Raw genomic sequence first — 24,706 nt, 5'->3', positions numbered from 1 at the left:
CATGAGACACCAGGGTATTTTCCACATCAATATTTTCTGTTTAAAACTGAAAATTTTCAGCTTTCAATATTTTTTCCAAAAAGTAAAAATTTTCCATGACAAATTTGGACAAAAATGATTTTTTGTCAGAATTTTCCCTGGGAGGAACCCATTTTCTGACCAACTCTAATTTTGTTGGAGACATGAGTATGTACAGAGGCTGCATGGTTGGTGATCTTCTAGTAATTGTCAAAGTTAATTTTATTAGCTTTATCATCTGTCTTTGTTACCACTGACCATGCAATGTAGTGATATCGGGGTGAACTCTATTTCCCAAGTGTTCAGCCAGCTCAATAATGCAATTTGGTAGATCTTCTCATTAGATGGTAAAATAAATGTAGATTTTTCATTGTCTTCATTGCTTCTAAATCCCTTGTTCCTGGCTGAATCTCTGCAGTCTCCCTTGTCTAGTCTTTTCTCATTTCTAGCCCCATCTCTTTCTCTCTGGTCCCTACACTATCACTCTCCTTTGTCTTCCCCATTCTTCTACCCTTTCAGCAAATCTCTTGAATGTCGAACTGTTTTCCTTCTTGGTCTACTTTTCTCTTTGGGTTTTTCCTCTCCTTAATATTTCCTCTCTGGCCTTCACCCTTTCCACCATCCTACTTATTTCCCTCACTACTCATTTACCTCCTGTGACTCTCTTTGAGTTCTTATCTTCTATCCTAGGAGCACCCCTAAAACTTTTCCTTTCCCCTATTTTCTCAGGGTTACTCTTCCTATACTACCCTCTTCCAGCCCCTCAGTTCCATATTCACTATTCTCTTTCATTCCAAATCATCTCCTTACCAGGTCCTCCACAAACCCCAGTCTGTTCTCTGCTCCCTACTCATAGGATTCCCCCTCCTGTATATCCAGCCCCGCACACTTTCTTCTGTCTCCCCTTCTAACTAAGTCATGACTGGAGCTGAGAGAATGCTTCAGAAGTGTTCACAACATTTGTTCAAATAAAAGTAACAACTTTTCCTCCAGTGGTATCCATGACTCCTTATATTTTCTTTCTGCAAACATTAATAGGAACTTCAGTGAAAATATATTTGTACAGTGCTCAGTGACTTTAATACAAGATGTGGATTTAAAAATGCAATGTAACATTTTCAATAAGAGCTTTGGGGTTTTTTGTGGGGCCTTGAGACTCAGTATCTCATCTTCAGTGAGGAGCTAAAACTCTAATCTGCCCTTTCTTCCAAAGAAAACATTCCTTTATTTTGCCAGGCGAGTCATTTTTCTCACTTCTTGAAGCTACCTGGGAGAAAGTCATGCTTGATTTGAAGAGAATAGAAAAAGCAGCAGCTTCATATCACTGATATATGGACAAGTGACCATATAATTAATTTCATGGTTCCTAACACATGAGGGTGTTTTGAAGTCACTTGTCAATAAACATATTATAGTAGTAGTTCAGTATGTGACTTATCACCTCTACCCTAGCTTTGGCACATGGTATTTTCAATGAAAAAGATGAATCTATGCATGTGTCCCATTTCTGCACTGCTGGAGCAACTCATCAACCTTTGGCAGAATAATTGCTTCATCCAAGTCTTAATGGGAACATTCAGGTTGCATATTGGCATGGGATGGGAAAGCAGTTTTTGAGCATAGCAACAAAAAACATGCTGTCATCCTGCCCTTAGCACTGATCAATACAAATTTTAGCTTAGAAATAGAAATTAGGTAGTGAAATATGTATTACCCAGATGAAGGTGGCACTAACCTTCCCAACAGAACTTTGGTACTGGTGATGATGTATTCCTGGTGCTGGGTGAAATAGTTCAGGGAAAATAAACAGGTTTCAGAGCTGCTGGGTTGGACAATGAGTTGGTTGAAAGGTATGGGAGCTTACAAGAAGATCGTGAGAGGCCTGTGCTGGCAGAGTCTTTCCATGTAGTGCCATTTATACCATTATAGCTAAATATTTTCCTAGCCCTGGTGCTAGAAATAGCACAAGGGACCCTCTTCCCCATCTCTCTCTCTCTCTCTCTTTCTGATTCCCTTGGAAGTTCATGTTTGGTTCACATGATAGACAAAAATTCTGGCTTATCTGAGCTAGTTAGCCCATCCCATAGCTAAACAATCCAATGAGTACATAAATCCTGGAGATGCCATTGCAACTGAATGCTATAAATAAAAACGAAGATGCCTGCCATGACACTTCTGGTGCTTAAAATTCAGCACAGTGTTAATTCAAGACAAATTTTAGACTCTGGTCTACACAGTTCTCCAGCTCATTCACTATCTTTCTTATACAAGCACTCATTTCCATTTACCGCAAATCGGACATTAGCACTTTCTCAACATAGCTAGCAGTCCAGCAAAAAAAATAGTCCCAGGTGGCATCACTTATTTTGAATTAACTTGTGTTTGTATCTTAAATGCACAAACCATCTTTGGATGGGTGAATTCTGTGTATAACTTTGGTTGTCACATCTCATTGATTAATACAGTACATGTGTGTCTCTTTTTTTCCTTTCACTCTCAGGATCAGATCTTTATGGAGAATGTTGGAGCAGTTAAGCAGCTCTGTAAACTAACTAACAACCTTGAAGTCAGGATAGAAGAATTGGAAGTGTGGAATAGAAAACTGGCCAAGCTCAAAAGGATAAGCAGTTCAAAATCCACAGTCAGTGAAAAGAGCACACTCAGGTATCCCAGGATCAATTCAGGAGAATTGTCTGATGGTTCTGATACAAGAGATGATAAAACAGCCTGGGTGATAAAAGTTAAAACTAATGTAGTCTGGTGGGGTTTCAGTTCATTTCCAGGTACTCTTGCTTCTGAATTTTGTAAATATTTTTTAGTTCAAATCATGTGCAAAAAATGCAAAGTTTATGAATTTCTTAAGTCACTTCTTTTTTCAAAATTTAGTATCTCCATGTTTGAAAAATGTCAGCTCAGTAGAAATCACCTGTGGGAGCTCTGCAACTTAATAAAATAAGGCCTGAATGACTCTGGTTACAGCCCTGTAACAGCAATTTCCAAGTTAAGGGAGATCCACAAAAACCTCTTTGAAGAAGAAAATCTTCTTTACAACTTCTGTGGGAAATTGATGTGCATTTCATATTTCTAAATCTCCTTTTCAAATTTTCTTTGAAAATAAATGTAGCATTTAATAGCATTTACCTGAGCAAATTGACTAGCGCCCTTTGTTCTTGAAAATGAAGCTATGGCTGCTTTGACTTTTTTTGTTCTTTTTAAATGTTGCTATCACAAATGCATATAGCATTAAAATCCTACTCAGAAAGCATCCTTTTCCATTTATGACTGCTGAAACATTTGAATGGTAATGAGTTCTTTGTATTTTATAGCAAATTTAGTCAAGCTGCTAGTCTTCTAACATCAAGAAAACCAGTCCCTATTCAACACAGTAAGGTGAGTGAAATTTAAATATGAGAAGTGTATGTGTATGTATGAGGGTGAGAGAGAGAGTTCATTCATTATGAGGCTTAGGCCTGGTCTACACCACAGAGTGAGGTGACTTAACTCTATAAGTGTCCACACTAAAATGTAGCTTCCACTGATGTAACTTGCCCACTACATTGACTTAATAATTCCACCTCTATGAGAGTCATAGCAGTTAAGTCAATGTAGTTAGGTCAACTCAGCGTCAGTGTAGATACTGCATTGCTTACATTGACTGTTGCTGCCTTTCAGAAACCATCCCACAATGCACCACACCGCCCATTAAATCAGTTAAACTGGCGCTTCTGGTGAGGATGCACACTGCCAACACAAGTAGCGTAGTGTGGACGTGTAAAACCGATTCAATTACTGTGGTGGCTGTATCATGACGTAACTTTGTTCGACTTAAATTTGTAGTGTAGACTTGCCCTTGGACATAACTGCTATAACATTTGGTGGAAATGTTTTTTTAGACATGTTAAACCCTGCTGAAATACATTTTTTCAGATTGCATGAAAAATGGTATTCATGCCTCTAAAATCGAATTACGTGAAATCAGAATTCCACAACCATGTTTGTTTAGTGCAATATGAATTGCTTATAACCAGGACAAAGTGCAGCAAAACAGCAAGAGAATAAATGTAAGTGAATGTATGTATGAATGTAACAAAACAGTGGTTAAGTTTTGGAGGGGGAAAAACTGTACCCCTTGAAAATCAGAAATAGTTCACCAGTGTGAGAAAGACATAAGGGAAGTTCCTCTTGGGATCTGAATTTGTGGTTCTTGTAAGAAGGAAGTCTTGTGTCTGAAGTCTTGTAATACATCCTGCAAATATATTTGAGCCTTAGTCTATCATTTTTGTTTATGCAATGCCTATTTGCCATTTCTCTATGGCTCAGTGATTGCACCCCCTGAATTCTACTGTGTTTCCTCCTTCGGATTCCAAAACTATTGTGGTGGGAAAGATTAGAACATGCAAAGTGTGCAACAGGAAGTCTCAGATATGGCCAGTGGGACTCACTTTGTAACAGCAGTGTTCACGGTATTCTGATATTAGGAGGATGGTGCAGTGGCATATCGAGGGAGGGGGTGGGAGGAGCCATGTCCCGGGTGCTGGCCTGTGTAGGGAGGCGCTGGGTCAGCCCTTCAGGAGCACAGGAGGCGGGGGACGCAGGAGGCTCTGAGGGTGCCCCTCAGCGCCTCCCCCCACGCATCATGAAGGGACAGCCCAGCGCCCCCGCATGCCGGGAGGGTGAGGCCATCCCATCCAACCAAGCACCGGGCTGCGGGGCTGGAGCAGTGGGTAAGTGCGGGGGCACAGCGTGCTGAGCTGGCCCTTCACAATGGGCAGGAGGCTCTGTGGGACATGCACCCTCCTGCGCCCCTCTGTGTGTCATGAAGGGTGACCTGGCACCCCTCCCAGGCTGGGGGAAGTGAGGCCACCCCCTCTGAGTTGGCACCAGGCTGGCCCTTTAAGATGGGCAGGAGGCGCAGGAAGCTATGAGGGCGCCGGACTGTGGGGTTGCAGTGGGAGAGGCGAGTGCCACACAGTGGGATGGGTGGCAGGGCCACGCCTGCATTTGCGCCCTCCCAAGCCTCACACCTCCCCTGTGGAAGTACAGGTCCCCCTCCCCGGGGCAGCTGGGTGAGTGGTGCCGGGATCCCTCCTGCCCTGTGTGGGAGAAGGGGCGCAAATGTCGGCTTGGCCCCTGGATGCTGGAGACTCTCAGTATGCCACTGGGGTGGTGAAGCACGTGACTGGGTTCCCTAGGGAGGTGGTGGAATCTCCATTCTTAGAGGTTTTTAAACTGCAGCTTGACAAAAGCCCTGGCTGGGATGATTTAGTTGGATTTGGTCCTGCTTTGAGCAGGGAGGTTGGACTAGATCAGTGTTTCTCAACGTTTTTGATACCAGGGATCGGCTTCCTATACCATGTCAGGGAGATCTCAGGGACCGATGCCGGTCCATGGACCAATTGTTTAGAGACACTGCACTAGATGACCTCCTGAGGTCCCTTTCAACCCTAATCATCTATGATACAAAAAATAAATTTCCATTGCACAGGCGCTTAAGGGAGGAAAGGACATTTGTTGAACTACTTTGGCATGTTCTTCCCAGTCTGATACCTCTGATCCTGCCATTTCATATCACTCATTGCTATTGCTGGCACCAGTGTGCACTCATGGTTGATAGGGCAAAGCACTCTGTATCCAGTAATGATGATCCTCAATCTCTCCATATTCTGAGACCATTTTAACTCTTGCCCCACATGTACTTTTTTTCTGTATTTATATCAGATTCAGTTAAGCCTAATCTTGGCCACATACTGGAGGTTCCTCTTCTCTTAGATGTGTTCACCACCAATTCATTCCTTTGGTTTAAACAAAGGGATTATATAGGAGTTTCCTCCAGGCATGAAGATAGCAGCCAAAGAAAGCAGCATTTTCTGTGATTATTGCCAATGCTAATCATTTTGGGGACAGTATTATTCTCCCTTTCTCTATCTTTCCTTTTCCCTAAGCTAGTGACTTCTGGGATATTCATGCCACCAGTCCATCAGGAGACATGTGACACCATTTTACCATGTGACACAAAATTAGCTTTATTAGTTATTTATCAACCTGCAATTAGTCAGCTACATATTACTGGATATTATATATCAACTGAATGCTTTTTCTAGGTTTGTTTTTCTGAGAAAAAACAATCATGGCCCAATAGGATTTTCCAGCTCACCGTAATAGCATTGGTGGTTGTTATGGCACTATGGTAAGAAATATATTATCAACACATTTTGTTTCTTCTCTTACCTTCACTTCTTACCCCTTCAGAAATCAGATTCTGGTTGTCATAAACATTGGTTTGAAAGAAATGTTTTAAATTAGAATTTAGAGCTTCTTGCAGTAGCAGTTGCAAAACATGTATAGTCCTTTCTCTTCACTACTAATACTTAGTGTGTGGAATACGCTCAGTTTAATAACTTGATGATACATGTGCCTGTAAATATGGCACAATCCGAATATTTGTCCCTTGTAAAAGGGTTGCCTGTTCTGCTTCATTATTCTAAGGCCTAGTCTACACTACTACGATAAGTTGACCTATGGTAGGTTGACTTACAGCCACTGCATTAATTACTGCGGTGGCCGATGTCCACGCTACCCTCCTTGGGTCAGTGGAGTGCATCCTCACCAGGAGAGCTTCTGCTGACCTAAGAGGGGCACTATGGGGAGCTGAGAGCCCAGTTTCTCAACTCCACTGGCAGCTTCCTGCCGGGAGCCCAGTTGCCCCACAGGTTACTGGGCTCCTGGCAAGCTGCCCCCCACCCCACTCCCCCAGGGCTTCTCCCCTCTCCCTTCCCCACTGAGAGCTGGGGGAAACTGCCTGGGGCTTCTCACTTCTGGGGAGCGGGGTCCAGCTGCCCCAGCTTTTCTCCCTCCCTCGCCAGCTCCCGGCTCAGGTGTGAAATTGACAAGGCTCCTGGCAGCAGGAAAGGGGAGGAGAAATGGCCCAGGGCTTCTCCTTTCCCTAATCCCTGCTGGGGGCAGCTGGGCTCTAGCTACCTGGTTTTCTTGTCAGTTTCATGGCTTCAGCTGAGCCCTAAAAGTATTGAGTGTACAATCCTTAGAAAAGGAACAAGAATACTGTTACTTCAGTGTCCTCCGCTAATGCTATAGTACTTTTGCTAAGGTGAAATTGAGCACTTTTTCTACTGTATTTATAAATGTGCTGTTGCTATTACCTCAGAGGCGCTCTCTTCCCACAATATAATAATTCAAACCATACTCAGAAAGGAACTCAACAAAAACTGTTGGGTCTCTTATGCCAACTAAAGGCCTGATCTAAAGTTCATTGAGTCAATGAGAATCTTTCCATTAACTTCAACGGGCTTTGGAACAGGTCACGCTTGCTATTGAGATCCTATTAATGCTATGTGTGTTTCAGATGATGGGTATCAATCTACCGACTAATTATCTTTTTACAGTGTCTTGACAATAGCCACCTTTTACGTACTTAGCATAGAAGAGCGAGACCTTAGTCAAAATCCCATTCACAGGCAAGTAGTTAAACTATTATAACTTCTGTTTCAATAGACAACTTCTGTAGACATTTGCAACTAATCATTTTTCTTCTCCTTCACCAGCAATACTACAAGTTCCATTACACACCTTCCCTACACCACCATGGCAGGTACTGTATCGGTTACTCTTACATACAATATGACTGCAATTTCTGTGCTGCTATAAAAAAGTGAAGAGACAAGCAGCACTGCTGAGGAGTTTGTTGTTCTTTGTAGCACTCAGTGACAGCACAGCTTCTCCAAGCGTGACACCCGTCACTACGATCCCCGAAGTGAATTTCTGTGACATCTTGCCTTGTGACAAAACCTACTGCTGTGCAATTCATCACATAGAAGGAGAAACTCCAAGATATAAGATAATGAAGACAAAGGAGAAGAGTGAGTTGAAACATGAATTCTTATTACTGTTAGTGGGGGCAAGAAATTATTTTTTCCTCCCTGCAACATTTTTTGAGATTTCAAAATTGGTTTCCTGTTCTGTATCAGGACAAAACTGAGACCTATTGAAAGTTTTCATGAAAAATCACTGAGAGAGACAGACACCCCAGAATAGCCAAATAACCGAGTTGCACTCATCTGGGATACAGGAGAAGCAGGTACAAGTCCTTGCTCTGAATCAAACAGAGCAAGCACTTGAACTTAGGTACCCCACATCCTAGGTGATTGCCCTATCCACCAGGCTGTTCTGTGCTGGATAAAAAGTTGTATTGAGAATAAGCACTTAGGTTCAAATTTTTAAAGATATTTAGACAACTAAAGAGGCCGACAGGTGTCTAGTGGAATTTTTAAATGTGATTAGGTGCTTTGAAAATCCCACTGGTCATGTATTTGCATCTTTAGGCACTTGTCTATAGCATCAAGCTGGGAGCACTTCTTACTAGCCAATTATACTTAATGACCCCAGGTGAAGCTGAGGTCAGCTAACTCCTTTAATAAACCTTTAGATACTTTTGACAATGAATTGGCTGGCTGTGGTGGAGGGTTAAAAACTGATCAACTTGATACAGTTGCAATGTGATATTTTCTGAGGGCATGTGTAGTAATTTCACTGCCACAAAAGTGAAATTTAAAGTAATAAAAACGAACACCTTGCTCACCAGGTAGGGTTTTCCCAGCACTCTGATCTAAGAGATGGTGTTCTGAGACATTGCACTGGATAATACTTTTTACTCAAATAAATTTCTTCATATTCTCTGTTTATATAAAATAAAAACTGATAGCATAGGTGGTAGCAGAAAGTGGCATTTGGTAGCTGATGGTGCTGTAACATTAAGTGAGGCCCCAGCCTGACACAGGTTTGAGACTTGACTTTCTCTTTACTTCTAGATCTTAAAATCATCAACACTTAAAACTGAATGTTGGCATTCTTACTCCCAACAGTCGTTCTCCTCTCTTCCCCTTTTGTTGACCTGAAGATTGGGCATTAACCAGTCAGGCTGCCATGAACGCTTCTAATGACTACTGTAGTGTAGCCGCAGCCAGTTGTTCCCATGGCCTGAGTGGGAACAGCATGACTTTTGCAGTGTCAAGATGGGCCTAGTGCTGCATCTTATACTGGCCCTCAGAGATCGTTCCAATACTTTCCAAAGGAATTCAGTCAGGGGAAAAGAAGATTCTGAGCCCTGAAGTAAGGAGAGTCTTGTATTGGTAATGATCTGAAAGGAACAGCCGGTACTGAAGTCCACGACCCAGATCTGAAAAGGCAGATCCCTGGGTAGGCAGCAGGCCTTGACTTTTTTTGGGACCTGACAGAGTGATCTGATAAAGGGACATTTAGGATGCCTATAGTGGTCATGATCCTGGCTCAGCATTTATGGATGGGCTATGAAAATGTTACAACTCTACATACAATGGTTAGTCCATGACCAGTATTTGTTTTGTAAAGTGCTGTCCCTTACTGTTTTCAAATCATCACTGTTAGTAAGCAGGAATTGGTTCTTATGACTCCAGTTGAACTAAGCCCTGTAAAAGTTCAACACACTACCTTAAAAAAGACAGTCCTGAATGACTTGTATTACTCTGAAGCTTGAATGAGTATCAAGATTTTCTTAATTAAAAATACATTAATCTAATTTAAAAATGAGAAAATTTGGGGAAAACTAAAAAGCTGTCATCCCCATCTGAGTATCTTTCCTATTAAGGAAATATGAAAGGAGGAGAGCATGTTCCTATTGCAGGGGGAAAAAAGATAAACACAGCAATACCTACTGTTAGAATCTCATGGTCTAAATAGCATGATGTGGATCCAGGATTGAAATCTGCTCAGCACACAAGCTACTGAAATATTTAAAATCTACAGCAAGCTTAATGAGGTTGAATGGATCTCCCAAACAGATGGTAACAATGTCAATAATCAGTCTAAATGGAGAGAAAATCAACAAGCAGCTTAATGTAGCTGTAACCAAAACAAATGAGAAGGAAGAGTTTGAAGGGACCAAAAATCTGAAAGCTGAACGAGGGGAAATAATCAGGACAAACATTGTATATTTTAAGAAGCCAGTTCACCAGTCTGAGAAAATAGTCACTGAAGCCAAAGGCTGCAGCTGTTTGCAAATACAGTGGAGCTGAATGCAAAATCTGAAGTGCATTTCAGTGGGGCCTTTCCCTGATCCCAAGGTATACCCATGCTTTGTAGGTATACACATCAGTGCATACACTTGCTGCATGCACAAGTGCTTTCAGCACTGACACTATCTGTGCTCCTCTCAGACGTGCTTGAAATGAACAGTTGTGCCAGTGAGACTCAAGTGCTTGAATACTCATGGAAAGCAGAAACAAAAGCATGTTCAAGCAAGGCCAAAGCAATTCATAAACAATGTCAGCAGATGTTCACAATTTATGCTTTATAGTAGTTGCCTCACTCTAGTTGAACATGGTCTATTTTTTCCATGCATTATTTGCATGAATAGGGCTGAAGTTCTTTGTTTCCAGTCTAGCAGGCACTATGGCATATCTGTTCATGCTAACTGTCCCTAAGGAAGAGGGACTGCCCTTATTTTTAACAGAATGTTGTCATTTCCTCTGTGCGCTTCCCCCCAAAATAATAGTTCCTCACAGAGCTCAATAAGTGCTAAAGATTCATGTCCCTATTAGTTGCCTTCAAATGTTGTCATTTATAGATTCTTAGCAACGTGCAGTCATTAGATCAACATAATAACTTTTTTCATGCTCTGAGATTAATTTAATGCATTTCCCAGAAAATTCAAAAGTCAGAGTCCAGGAGTGTGGATTAATAGCGGACAGGAATGAAGGGAGAGGCCACCAGATTTGTTGGTTCCTTGCCTGAATCTTACATGAAGAAGAGTAGAATGAGTTCTTTTAGAACCCTCACTCCCTTTCATTTCCATCCATATTATACATGTACAAACATTATACATGTCAGTCAGTAAACTGGGTCAGAACACGCAACATGGCTTTAAAAAACCAAAAAGTTATTGCATGTAAGAGAACATGAGGTTGTTACCATATTCAGTATCATCTTCAAGATGGACAATGTAGTAATTATGCTGTAACCACTGTAAATTTCAAATGTTTCATTATTAGAAAGCAGAGACAAACAGTAAGCAAAACATACCTAGAATTCCTTAGTCTGGTGCTGATAGAGTCAAACCCTTGAACTTACAGTAAATAGAATGATCACACTTCTAGAATTCTCCATCAGTTTCTCTAGGCTGCAGTCTTGGGCCTGGTTTACACTACAGACTTAAGTTGACGTAAGGCAGTGCACATTGACCTAACTCTGTAAGCGTCTATACTAAAATGTAGCTCCCACCGATGAAACTCACCCACTACACTGACTTAATAACTCCACCTTGGTGAGAGGTGTAACACATAAGTTGATATAGTTAAGTGGACGCAAGGTCAGCATAGACGCTACATTGCTTACATCAACTGTTACTGCCTTTCAGAAGCCATCCCACAATGCCCCAACTGGCAGTTAAATTGGTGCAAGTGTTCCTGGTGAGGACGTGCACTGCTGACACAAGGATCACGGTGTGGATGTGTAAAACGGATTCAATTACTGCGGTGGCTGTGTGTTGACATAAGTTAGGTCGACTTAATTTTGTAGTGTAGACTTGCCTTTATCCCTCTGCCCCTGACATACTGCATCTTAGGTCAGTCCTTGTTGTCCTATTCTTTATGTTCAGAGGCCTTAGATAGTCTCCTTGCATATTCTTATGTAGCCAGGTATCCATTTAGTCATTGCCATACTAGCCAGGAGGGCATCCTTGTTAATCACATCTTTACAGTCAGATGTATGCAGGTGCATTATGCTGGGAAGTGAATTAATATCTACTTTTTTGGTACAACCGCCAAATAGATTCCATGTTTACCATGGAAAATCCTTTTTATTTGGATATGTTTAATTTAAAAAAAATATATCTTAGCATTTCAAAAGCTCATTTGATTCTGTTGTCTACAATTACCTTTTCTTTGTATATACCTTGGTCTGCATGAAGTTGGTTTGCGTTTAGAAATGAGACTGTCGTTCGTCGTACATGTTCCTTGGGTGTCTGTCATTTGTGAGAGAACATTTTACTATCTGTCTTGTGTTTATGGTTTGCAGTCCATTTTTAACATTAGAATAGTTTTTACAGGGAGATCAATAATTACTGTCCCCTCCCACAGGAAACAAAAATAAAGTGCTGCTACAGACAAGTTTGATGGGAAAACCTGACCTTGGAATTGACTGTAAGTCCTCCATTTGAAAGAAATACTTTAAATACATAATTTAACAAATTTTAGACTACTTTTGTTTGAATTCCTGATGGCCTGGTTGGGGAAATTGCATTTATAACTGGTTATTATAGGAAATCGGAGCTCAGGAATCTGTTAAATACCTGTGGTCCACTGGAATTTTCTTGTAGAATTAAATTGCATAGAAGTGGTGTTAGACTTTTTTACAGATCTGCCTGCAACCCTCTCTGATTTCTTTATCTTAGTCCTGGGGAGGACTTTCATAAAAGTAGGACCTCATGTGATAAACTCATCTCAGCTGAACTTTTCTAGCGTTTGTTTTTTAAGTCTACTTCTTGAAGCAAAGGACTTGACTTCAAATCAAATTAATGAAAGGTGTGTTATGCACAGTTGTTTTTCCCTCCCCCCAAGATAAAAGACAGCTCTCAATAGAGGCTAGATCCTGTAAGATGCTGAGCACTCTGGCTCCAGTCCAGCAAAAGCACTTAAGCATCTGAGTAGGCTCATTTGCTGCAAAAGGACCCCTCATGCTTAAAGTTAAACATATGCTGAAACACAGGTGAGCTGAATTGTTTGCAGCTGGTGGCCCATCTGCTCTAGGGATTCCAACAGTGGTGGAGACTGACTGGTGTTAGAAACAAGTGGGAATTTTTGCAAAACTTTCTGATGTAGACAAGGCTCTGAGCTCTTAAGTGAAGGCTCCCCTTTAATGGTTGCACAACACTAACAGATCGATTCTGGACGAAGGAATCACTGTGCTTGCGGTCGATGACTGCGGATAATATGAGTGAGCACTCTGGCATTCCTGAAGCAAAAAAGGATCAACGCTTCTGTTTTGTTTCCAGCAGCAGCTTGTTGAAATAGGAGCCAGTGTGGTCCGCTGGATAGGGCACTGGAATTCAGTTCAGGAGATCTGGGTTCTATTTCCTTGTCTGCCCTGGACTAGCTGTGTGGCCTTGGCAGACCTCTCACCTCTCTGAGTCTGTTCCTTGCCCGTCCAATGTCTTGTCTATTTAGATAGCAAGTTCTTTGGGGGTACAGACAGTCTCTTATGTGTATGTGAAATGCCTAGCACAGTGGGGCCTCCAGTATAACTGTCATACAAAACATAATAAAGTAGATGAGTTCCAGAGGGGTAGCCGTGTTAGTTTGTTTTTAGCAAAACAACGAGAGTTCTGTGGCACCTTAAAGACTAACAAATTTATTTGAGCACAAGCTTTTGTGGGCAGAAACTCACGAAAGCTTATGCCCAAATAAATGTTTGTCTTTAAGGTGCCACAGAACTCTTGCTGTTATAATAAAGCAGTGTTGTCATGAAGGGAAGGCTACTCCTGTACTAGTTCTTTAAGGGACAAACATGGTCAATCTATCTAAGTTACTTATACCATCTATTGCCATAGTAACAAAGCACCTCATGATCTCTAATCCTCGTGACATCCTTGTGAGGTAGGGATGTACTGTACAGATGGGGAGCTGAGGTATGACGACACTAAATGACTAGCCTAATGTCTCATAGGAACCCTGTGGTGGCAAAGGAATTGGGCCCAAGCCTCCCAAGTTCCAAGCTAGTAGCCTAACCACTGGACCTTCCTTCCAGTCTGGTGACAACTTCCTTCCTCGTTCTTTCAGGTAGCCGCTACTGTCACAGTTCAGAGCAACTGCACCTGTGCTCCCCCTTCTCCATGGCCCTGCAAGGGCACCCACTCTAGGCTCCAGGCTCCTCAGCCGTTGCCTCTCTTGGGTGGAGACCTGCATGTCTCTCCCTCCTGATTGGGGTATTTTCAGGCTTCCCAGCTTCCTGCCTATACTTGACCTTCCCAGCACAGTCAGGTTGACTAAGCCGGCCTGCTTTTCTTTTCTCCTGAGAGACAGTAAACAGTGTGATTGCCACAGTTATCAGTTACCCCCTGCTCTTTCTAAGCAAGCACTTTATTCTTATAGTAAAAGCATTATAGAGAAAACATATTAAAAAACAATAAAAGAACCTACTCACATGCTAATAAGCTTACCAGAGATCACCCCCTGACTTAAACAAAGGCTCTGGTTGATGATTTGTCCTTCAAAGCCCACACGGGTTTTTCCTGTGGTCACCAGTTCGTGAGAACTTTTGCTCAGGACTAGCTTCCCCATGAGTTGGTGAGTGCCTCCTTTATCCAGCTTGGGCCTTTGAAGAGACCATGAATAGGTAATCCACCAGACAACTGGTTTTCTTCAAGGTGCAGCTTCAAAAATATGGCCCTGAAGGTGAATAATTCGTTTGCCCCTCTTCCCAAGTATTTCCTAGGAAACCCACTCAACTAAAAATTTGGACTTATCCATTGTTTTAAAAGAGTTCTTTGAAGCACATAACACTTCCCAGTGTTTGTGTTAGTCCTGTCACATGGAAGTTACATACCATCCCACAATAAAACATAAACACTTGCATTTTTATTACAATGATCTCCTGAAATACTTTAACTTAATTCAGTAAGATTTGTCCAGGATAGTGCAAGTTATTGTCATCTCTGTCATAGCAATGTGAGCTAAATTTTGAAGTTTGTTCAATGAATATTTTACCTTAATACTTTCTCAATGTCCTACGACGTTGCTGTCACCCCAAAGATATGAAATTCAGATCCAGAATTTGAACCAAGTTCAAACTTCCACAAAGTCTGGGGAGGTGGGTTTGATCTGGTTTTTCAGTTCAACGCGTTCTACAGAGAAGGAAGAGTCACAAAGCTGAGATTTGAATTTCCACAAATCTCAAGAGCTAGAAATGGAGAGGGGCTTGATCTAGTGTTCTGGTATGATTCTAGCAGATCTATTTCTAGAACCACAGTTTAATTGGCATGTAAGTGCATGTGTACCCATAACATATAGGTTAAATATAGAATCAAATACTTCTACAGAATAGAACATTTTCTGCAGAGATTCTTAGAAAAGTGATTCCATTCTATTCTAAATTATTTCTCTAGGAAAAGGCAATGATTTTCAAATGAAGGGCTGGTATCACTTGAGTGTATCTGTGCATGAGCAGCTCCCATTAAAGAAAATAAATATGCACACACAAACACTTCCTTATTACTTGTACTGCCTCAGGGACTCTCCCTTAGATGCTCTGTTCTAGTAAAATGCTTTAATATGAGTTGCCCAATGTGTTGCCCATGGAATTCTGACATGTGACTTTTCGTGTCCATCTCCCTTTTAGCTGCAGAATGAGGATAAAGCTCACCAGCTGAAGGTTTCTATTGCTGGTGAATTTAGCCCTGCAGCAACTTCTACCATGGATACTAAGGGACTGGAAACTACTGTATTAACTGCTTTATTATTACTGTTTTATCCCCAACTCCTGAAATAATCCAGAAAAAAATTGTTCCTACTGTTTTTAGGGATTGATACCACAATCAGTTCTATGCAGATTTTGGAAACGCAGCAAAAAATTGACCGTCGCTATTGTAGTAAAAGTCTACAGTGCAGGTGGGTGAAGTATTTTGTTACATTTTATTAGTGTGATGACGTATGAATGTCATTAAGGTGACACGGGTGCTTTGCCTGTCTTCTCACGTTTTGATAAATATCCATTCCATTTTTTTCAAAGTTAATTGCAAATATTATATTTAGATGAGACTTTTTACAGTGTAATCTATTAATTTTTTTTTCTTAATCCATATATATAATTTTCATACTCATGCAGCCAAACTTAATTAACTCTTTGTTGTTAATATTGTCTCTTTATTGTTTCCAACATTTAGGTCTGGAAATTACAGCTATGTTATTCCTGTTAACAAATACACACCCATTAATGTAAAACTCTCATTGGAAATAAAGTAAGTACAGTCAATGCAAGTGTGTCTATAGAAAAAACATGCTCTGTGTTTTATAATGAAATTGCTTCTGCCTGATTTTTCTGTACCCCAGATGAAACTCATTCCTGTGCAGAGGGCCAGGACAAAGTCTAGGCATAACTTAAGTCTGTAAAACAATGCTGCACTGGGATATAATGCATCAGGTTGATGCTGGCACTCTGCACAAGAATTAATTTCACCCACTGAGATAGATGTTAAAATGTAATAGTCTTGGACTCAAATCCTATAGATATTTAAGCACATGTGTAACTTTACTCACTGTGTGTAAGCATTTGAAAGATTGGGGCCTTCATTTATTGTGATTTTTTTAATATAGACATTTTAATTGAGAGTGGAAAATAGTTCCTGTCCTCACTTATGCCATAGGGCAGAACTAACTAACAGCAAACCTCTTAGTCAGCAAAGGCTTCTTGTCTTGAACATAGATCTAGTTCCATTCTGTTCTCTCAGAAGTAACGAGTTCATCTGTTCTTTTTTTCCTACAGTGGAGGCTGATACTACTAAAACAGTTGAATTGGGAATGTTTAGTTCTGCCTCATGACATTTCATTACTCTGATCTCTCAGAATTCAAAGGCAGAGTTTTATGAAAGCTAATGTACTATTCTTTAAAGGCAATCTACTGACCTCACATATTAACATTCTTGTTTTAAGATGTGTGAACATAAAAAGACTCCTACTGAAATGGCTGTGAGTTATCTGAAGCAGTAGACATAAACCTTTAATTTAAGTTCCAGAGGGGTAGCCGTGTTAGTCTGTATACAGCAAAAACAACTAGAGTCCTGTAGCACTTTAATGACTAACAAATTTAATTTCTGCAGGCATAAGCTTTCGTGGGCTGCAGCCCACTTCGTCAGATGCAAGAAATAGAAATCAGATAAGGGGTGTATATATATACATCCCAGGGTAAGGAACAACAATGGGGAGGGTAGGTGTTAGTAAAGTCCATTCAGGTAGAGTAGATGAGGCCTATTCACAACCATTGATTAGAAGGTGAGAATGTGTGAACAATGACAATTACTTCTTGTAATGAGATAACCATTCCAAGTCCCTATTCAGACCCAGTCTGATTGTGTCAAGTTTGCATATCAGTTCTAGCTCTGCAGTTTCTCGCTGAAGTCGGTTTTTGAAGTTTTTTTGTTGAAGTATGGCAACTTTCAAGTCAGCTACAGAGTGTCCTGGGAGATTGAAGTGCTCTCCGACTGGCTTATGGATGTTATCATTTTTCATGTCTGATTTGTGTCCATTTTTTCTTTTGCGTAGTGACTGTTCGGTTTGACCAATGTACATGGCAGAGGGGCATTGCTGGCACATGATGGCATATGTTACATTAGTAGATATGCAGGTGAATGAGCTCCTGATGGTGTGGCTGATGTGGTTAGCACCTGTGATGGTGTCACTAGAGTCAATGTGCAGGCAGATCTGGCAATGGGGTTTGTTGCAGGGATAGGTTCCTGGGTTAGTGTTCTTGTTGCATGGTGTACGGTTGCTGGTGAGTATTTGCTTCGGGTTGGGGGGCTGTCTTTAAGCAAGGATAGGTCTGCCTCCCAGGGCTTGAGTGAGTGAGGGATCATCTGCTAGGATAGTTTGTAGATCCTTAATGTTGTGTTGGAGAGATTTTAGTTGGGGACTGTAGGTGATGGCCAGTAGTATTCTGTTGTTTTCTTTGTTGGGTCTGTCCTGTAGTAGGTAACTTCTGGGTACCCATCTGGCTCTGTCAATTTGTTTCTTCACCTCTCCATGTGGGTATTGTAGTTTTAAGAACATTCTATGGAGATCCTGTAGATGTTTGTCTCTGTCTGAGGGATCGGAGCAAATCCGATTGTATCTTAGGGCTTGGCTGTAGACAATGAATCGTGTAATGTGTCTAGGGTGGAAGCTGGAGGCATGAAGATATGTCCTGCGATCAGTTGGTTTTTGGTATAGGGTGGTATTAATGTGACCATCCTTTATTTGTATTGTAGTGTCCAAGAAGTGGATTTCTTGTGTAGATTGGTCCAGGCTGAGGTTGATGATGGGATGGAAATTATTGAAATCCCAGTGGATATGGAATCCATATGGAAACTTGACACAATCAAACTGGGTCTGAATAGGGACTTGGAATGGTTATCTCATTACAAGAAGTAATTGTCACTGTTCACACATTCTCACCTTCTAATCAATGGTTGTGAATAGGCCTCATCTACTCTAACTGAATGGACTTTGCTAACACCTACCCTCCCCATTGTTGTTCCTTACCCTTGGATGTATATATATACCCCTTATCTGATTTCTATTTCTTGCATCTGACGAAGTGGGTTGCAGCCCACGAAAGCTTATGCCTACAGAAATTAAATTTGTTAGTCTTTAAAGTGCTACAGGACTCTCATTGTTTTCAATTTAAGTGTGTACCTTTATAAACTAAAGTCTCAGCATTTGTGAATGGAATGAATGTATTGCACTCACAGCTTCAGAAAATAGGATGCTGAATTTATTTTAGATGCTCCAACTGTGTCCTCAGGTTCTTTTGCTATAAATTTATTTCCATGAACTTTCACTTAAAAAACGCCCCAGAAATCCTCTCTCAATCCACATGTAACTGTGTTTATTGATATATCCAAATACTATAAATAAATGGTAAGCTTTTATGTCTGCTAAATAAAATCAAGTGAATCCAACGTACACCATTGCAACCTATCTAGGACACAGTATGTGGCATGAATATCCTACACGTGTACAATTGCTGTGTTGTACGAATGTCTAATTAAAGCTGTAAAACCATGTTTGCCAGGCAAGCTCTTTTCCTTCTCCCAGAAAAAGATCCCTAAATGTTCATGTCACTTTGCTGCTTCCACTGTTCTGCTGCCTATAGCCTCATCCAGCCTCTTGTGGGCTTTTGATTTTTTCTTCTGACCCTTGAGTTGTATCCCAGAAGCCCAGGTTGGCAGGACTAGAACTGCATGACCATCTCTAGATACTGTTGAAAGAGGAGAGAGGCAGAGGCTCTTCTGTTGAAGGATTGACGGAGTTTTCTTCCTCGGCCAATGTTGATCTGTGTTCTCAATCAGGGCAAAGCGCAGGAAGTGCTTGTTTCCTTTTTAATTGTGTGTATGTTTGTGCACCGTGGGGTTGTGATTGTTTGTGAAAGTTCCTGTTCTAGCATCTGTTTTGGCCTTGTCTTCTATAAAATTTTGTTTACTGTCTTGGTTTTCTGGCACTGGGAATGATGAACTAAAGCATGAGGCTGGTGTTATTTTGGAGAGGTGGGCATACACTATAGCCTTAGATAGGAACATCCTTAAGTGTTGGGAAGTTTGTATCCAGACATGGATTTGACTTTGAATCCAGATAGGCTGAACCAAAACTTTAGATGCAAACTCCCCTGCAAGAAAGGGTCCAGATCATGATTAGAGTTTCTGAGGCCTACCTCCTTTATTTTGGCCACCAGGAGCATATCTAAATTGCAGTGGGGGGTGTCAATGGCGGCTTGCGCAGCCAGACCCATGCTAGCTGTACTCTAGTGAGCTCACTAAAAATAAAAGTGAGGTCGCCATGGCGTGGGCAGCACAAGTGCGTGTATGCTCAGGGGAGTCAGGTGGACTTTTGCAGTTTCTGCTGTGCCGTGTCCTGGCCTTTAAAAGCAGCAGAATAGAACTTTGCTTATTTTTCTTTTTCTTGAAGCACCACGGAGCCATTAATTGTCTTTCAATGCAAAGTCACTCTTGGAAATCTTTGTTCCTCTCACGCACGAAACAGAAACAAAAGGGAGGCTTTCCAGGAAACCACACAGGTAAGGCTTTTTTGTTGTTTTGTTGCTTCCGCAGGGATTATTTTTCTATGCTTGCCTCCAAAATAGATTTGTTTTTATCCTCTCTCCCCTTAAAGGTGAATTACAAAGCTAAAATGAAAATCGAGGCAAGCCCAGGAATAGATGTTCAATGTCCCCATGAACTTGGCCATCGGAGGCATTAAGCAAAGAAATAATTTGTAACTTGTCTCCCCCGCTGTCAAATAATTTCACTTCTTAAAGACATTCCAGTATATGTCTTTCTGAGACATCCCTGATACCTAAATTGCATGGGACTGTTGTGCTCCGTGATGTCACAGAGTTGCATTTTGGGATGTCTTTAGGACATGCCAGTATATGATAGATGAGAAGATAAAACTTTGAAAAGATTAGTCGCAACTCACGTATCTTCTGACCAACCCTCTCCAGTGGGGACATTTGAGTTGTAATTCTGTGAAGCAGTTGGCATTTACCTCCTTTCCCCAGAAGAAGGACATCCTTGGTCCTTGATCAAAGGGGGGAGATATGTGTCAGAAGTAGGGGACAAAAGAGCTTACATTCAGGAACTCCAACTCCAGAGTGTGATAAAGAGAGTAGCAATTGCAAGCCAACAAATCTCTGGGCTCAGTCAATTCTGCCCTTGGTGCTTGAAAAAGAGCAATGGAAAACTGATAAAAGCTTAACACGCTTGCATTATTTTGGCAGACACATTGGGCTGATTATTGGTCACAGTTTAATGGCAGAAATCCAGACTAAAATCCAAATAGAACAGAGCTAGTCTGCATTTCCACTTGTGTAAATGGGAGTAGAACTTAACCCTTTAGTGCAAATCAGTTTGCTGCTGCATATTGCAAAAACCAAACTAATGCTGCTTTAAGGCTCCCACTGGCCTCTTCATATCTTCATTTCACTGCTGGCCTCTGTAGACTCACTCAGATATACAGTGCTAGTGAATTATAGCTTTAAGATGAAGTCCTGGCTCTACTGAAAACAAAGGTAAAACTGCCATTTACTTTAATGGAGCCAGGATTTCACCTATAAAGCAGTATAGAGAGAAACTTAAAACTGTGTGTAGGTGAGAATTATTTTCATGTATTCTCTGGGATGTCTTGAGGCGGTGGGGGGATGGACAGAAGTTGTCCAAAACACCGGAGCTTTTCCCACCATCCAAGCCAGTTGAAGGTCTGATTCTGCAAGATGCTGGGCATTCACCTGCAGCAGAGAGGTGAGTGCCCTGGACTCCCATTAACTTCAGTGAGAACTGAGGGAGCTGAACATCTAGCAGGAATGGGGTTCTTTAGTAGGGCTGTCAAACAATTAAAATATTAATTGTGATTAACTGCAGTTTTCATCACACTGTTAAACAATAAAAAATATCATTTATTTAAATATTTTTGGACGTTTTCTACATTTTAAAATATATTGATTTCAATTACAACAGAGAATACAAAGTGTTCAGTGCTCACTTTGTTGTTTTTTATTATGAATATTTACACTGTAAAAAAGATTAAAAAATAGTATTTTTCAATTCACCTCATACAAGTACTGTAGTGCAATCTCTTTATCGGGAAAGTGCAACTTACAAATGCAGGGTGGGGGTTTATATATAACTGCACTAAAAACAAAACAGTGTAAAACTTTAGAGCCTACAAGTGCACTCAGTCCTACTTCTTGTTCAGCCAATCGCTAAGACAAACAAATTTGTTTACATTTACAGGAGAGAATGCTGCCTGTTTCTTATTTACAGTGTCACCTGAAAGTAAGAACAGGAGTTCGCATGGCACTTTTGTAGCTGGCATTGCAAGGTATTTACGTGACAGATATGCTAAACATTCATATGCCCCTTCATGCTTCAGCCATCACTTTAGAGGACATGCTTCCATGCTGATGAAGGTCGTTAAAAAATAATACATTAATTAAATTTGTGAACTCCTTGGAGGAGAATTGTGTGTCTCCTGCTCTGTGGTTTTACCTGCATTCTGCCATATATTTTGTGTTATGGCAGTCTTGCATGATGACCCAACACATGTTGTTCATTTTAAGAGCACTTTCATTGCAGATTTGACAAAACGCAAAGAAGGTACGAATGTGAAATTTCTAAAGATAACTACAACACTTGACCCAAGGTTTAAGAATCTGAAGTGCCCGCCCTCCAAAATCTGAAAGGGATGAAGTATGGAACATGCTGTCAGAAGCCTTAAAAGAGCCAACTCTCCAATGCAGAAACTACAGAATCCAAATCACAAAAAAAAGTAAAAATAAAATAAAAACCTTTCTGTTGGCGGCATCTGACTCAGATGATGGAAATGAACGTGCGTCAGTCTGCACTGCTTTGGATCATTATGAAGCAGAACCTGTCATCAGCATGGAAGCATGTCCTCTGGAATGGTGGTCAAAGTATGAAAGGCTGTACGAATGTTTAGCATATCTAACACGTAAATACCTTGCAACACTGGCTACAAAAGTGTCATGTGAACACCTGTTCTCATTTTCAGGTGACATTCTAAATAAGAAGTGGGCAGTATTATCTCCCATAAATGTAAGTAAACCTGTTTTACTTAGTGATTGGCTGAACAAGAGGTAGGACTGAGTGGACTTATCTGTAGGCTTTAAAGATTTACATTGTTTTGTTTTTGAGTGCAGTTATGTAACGCAAACAAATTCTATATTTGCAAGTTGCACTTTCCCAATAAAGAGATTGCACTTCAGTACTTGTAGGAGGTGAATTGAAAAATAGTACTTTTTAAAATGTTTTTATAGTGCAAATATTAGTAATAAAAAGTGAGCATTGTACACTTTGTATTCTGTGTTGTAATTGAAATCAATATATATGTGGTGGAACGTTACATCACAGGTAAAACCAAACCTTGTGTGCGCACATCTTCTTGCAATAGGCTTAGAGTGAAGACACTGCCTTATTCCTTGGAATATGTAGAGGCCTGTGCACACCCTGTTTGTTAATCAGCCGAATTACAATTTTTACCACTATTGTACTTGAAACTTTACAAAGTACTTTGGGACATCTAGAACAATTCTATCTCCCTAAAGAAGTCTAGAGGAAGCTCAGTTATTCACGGCCAGCTGAGAATGCAGGGAGCCAGATGTCTGTCAATTCCTGTACTGAGTTGATCAGAACTAACCCATTCAGAACATTTCAAGTCAGCACTTTCCTTTTGTCTTTAAAGTGTGCTGACTTCTCTCACTGTAGCTATCAAGTCTTGTTATCACAGTGACTTGTACTGCATTTGGCAGCAAAATGCTTTCACAGCCTATCCTTCTCTTCAATTGAATGTAAAATGAGGTTATCAAATTTCTTTCTTTCTATAATTCATTATCTAGGGATGTCAGCATATTTGGATTCTCCCCGTAACTTGGTGGTATGACAGCGCATACCATTTCCGTGTAGCTGCACCGGTAAGCTTTTTTCAAATGGGAAATAGACCAAAAGAAAAATGACATTTTAGCTGCGATTAGTTTCTCCATTAATCTCCTTTATTTTTTCCTGCAGGACCTTGCAGACTGTTCAACAGATCCACATTATGCTGGCATATTTTTTACTGATTACTATTTCTACTTCTATCGACAATGTAACTAAAATATTGCGGATCATTCTGTTGGTTGGAGGGAAAAAAAGATACTACTCAGGGTACTGAAAAGACTGTCTTAGTACAAATTTGCAGATGAAATGAGATGTGCAGAATGTTTCCTAGTTTTTGTTTAACCCATTAACTTTTAGAGACAAGTGGGCAAAAATAAAATATTTGACTGTAATCCAGGCTCTGCATTTCCAAGCATTACTTGTAAAAGGATATGATTTCTGAAAATCAATGGAGAGCTTGATGTGTAGATATTAAAGAGTTCCACTGCTCTTAGTAAAGCCATAAGATCTAGTAGATGGAGAATAAAGAGTGGCATTTTAATATGCTTCAGACCTTTCAGAAGACTTGGAAATAATAAAAATATCAATTGCAATTGAGAGCCTTGTTTTGTCCTATAAGCATATACCTTCCATTATTTATTCTTCTTTTATAGTGTATGTAATTTCCCCCAAACAAAAGCTTTGTTAGCGTGGAGGTTGTGCAAGTGCAAAATCCCATTGAAAAAATAGTGACAAGTTTAGAAAATCATCAGTTCAATCCTTTCCTCCTCATTTCACAGTGCATGTAATTATTTCTGTGTGGCAGCTGGGCCAAAACACTCCTGCTAACATCACACTCAGCAACAAATGTGCAACTTTAACACCCGTGATGTTGATGTGGAAATGAAGTGTATGTTTTAGATGCGATCTTTTGTTTTTTGCTATGCAGAAGAATGAAATATCCTTGGATATGTGATCTGTGCTATGCCCCAGCTTTTAAACAGTATCTTGGATGTGTCAGACCCCCAAGAGTTTCCTCTCTTTCACCAGGGCAGGCCACATGGCCTCAGTGCCTCTGAGACTGAGCTGGTAGGCTCACACCGTGAGCTCTGGCTAGAGAATCCAACTGAGACAGACTCCTGTTCAGAGACTTTTTGCTCTCTTCAGGAATCAATGAATGTCAGCAAGTATTTGCAGTGATACCAGGCAGCCTTTTCAAAACAGAGTAGGGTTTATTAGACAACTGGAATACAGCATCGGGAAGTCTTTAGGTTAGCATGGAGAAGCGGAGGTTAAGACATAGTCCATACTGGCTAAAGTCAGGGTCCCTTGAGTCATGCTGCCGTAGGAACCATCTTAGATTCCTTTCTCTCTGTCTATGTCCTTTTGTCTTTCCGTCCCAGGTCACACCAGCTGTGTATCTCCAAAAGGCCCATTGCTGATCCCCTGCTGAGTTCACATATTTCTGCCTGCCAAAGCTTCCCATTGTTAGATATTAATTGTTCAGTCCTCGGAGTTACCATTGTC

The 24,706-nt window shown here is 40.8% G+C and overlaps 1 protein-coding gene across 1 annotated transcript in view; it reads left to right on the top strand.

The window, feature by feature from the left end:
• MYRFL (myelin regulatory factor like) overlaps positions 1–23,712 on the top strand; it is a 65,733-nt gene extending 42,021 nt beyond the window's left edge. The window contains exons 14-25 of the mRNA XM_067564031.1: positions 2,519–2,682; positions 3,345–3,408; positions 6,120–6,205; positions 7,419–7,490; positions 7,578–7,624; positions 7,731–7,892; positions 12,144–12,206; positions 15,581–15,668; positions 15,944–16,018; positions 19,716–19,824; positions 23,161–23,235; positions 23,330–23,712. Of these exons, the coding sequence (XP_067420132.1) occupies positions 2,519–2,682; positions 3,345–3,408; positions 6,120–6,205; positions 7,419–7,490; positions 7,578–7,624; positions 7,731–7,892; positions 12,144–12,206; positions 15,581–15,668; positions 15,944–16,018; positions 19,716–19,824; positions 23,161–23,235; positions 23,330–23,416 (1,092 nt within the window). The 3' untranslated portion in view covers positions 23,417–23,712. The remainder of the gene's footprint in view (positions 1–2,518; positions 2,683–3,344; positions 3,409–6,119; positions 6,206–7,418; positions 7,491–7,577; positions 7,625–7,730; positions 7,893–12,143; positions 12,207–15,580; positions 15,669–15,943; positions 16,019–19,715; positions 19,825–23,160; positions 23,236–23,329) is intronic.
• Positions 23,713–24,706: the final 994 nt, after the last annotated feature.

Source organism: Emydura macquarii, unplaced genomic scaffold (genome assembly GCF_026122565.2).
Source record: "Emydura macquarii macquarii isolate MOO-44397 ecotype Brisbane River unplaced genomic scaffold, CSIRO-AGI_Emac_v2 contig_2636, whole genome shotgun sequence".
NCBI lineage: Eukaryota > Metazoa > Chordata > Testudines > Chelidae > Emydura > Emydura macquarii.
Note: the sequence above shows the minus strand (reverse complement) of the source record. Positions and strands in the feature narration are given on the sequence as shown.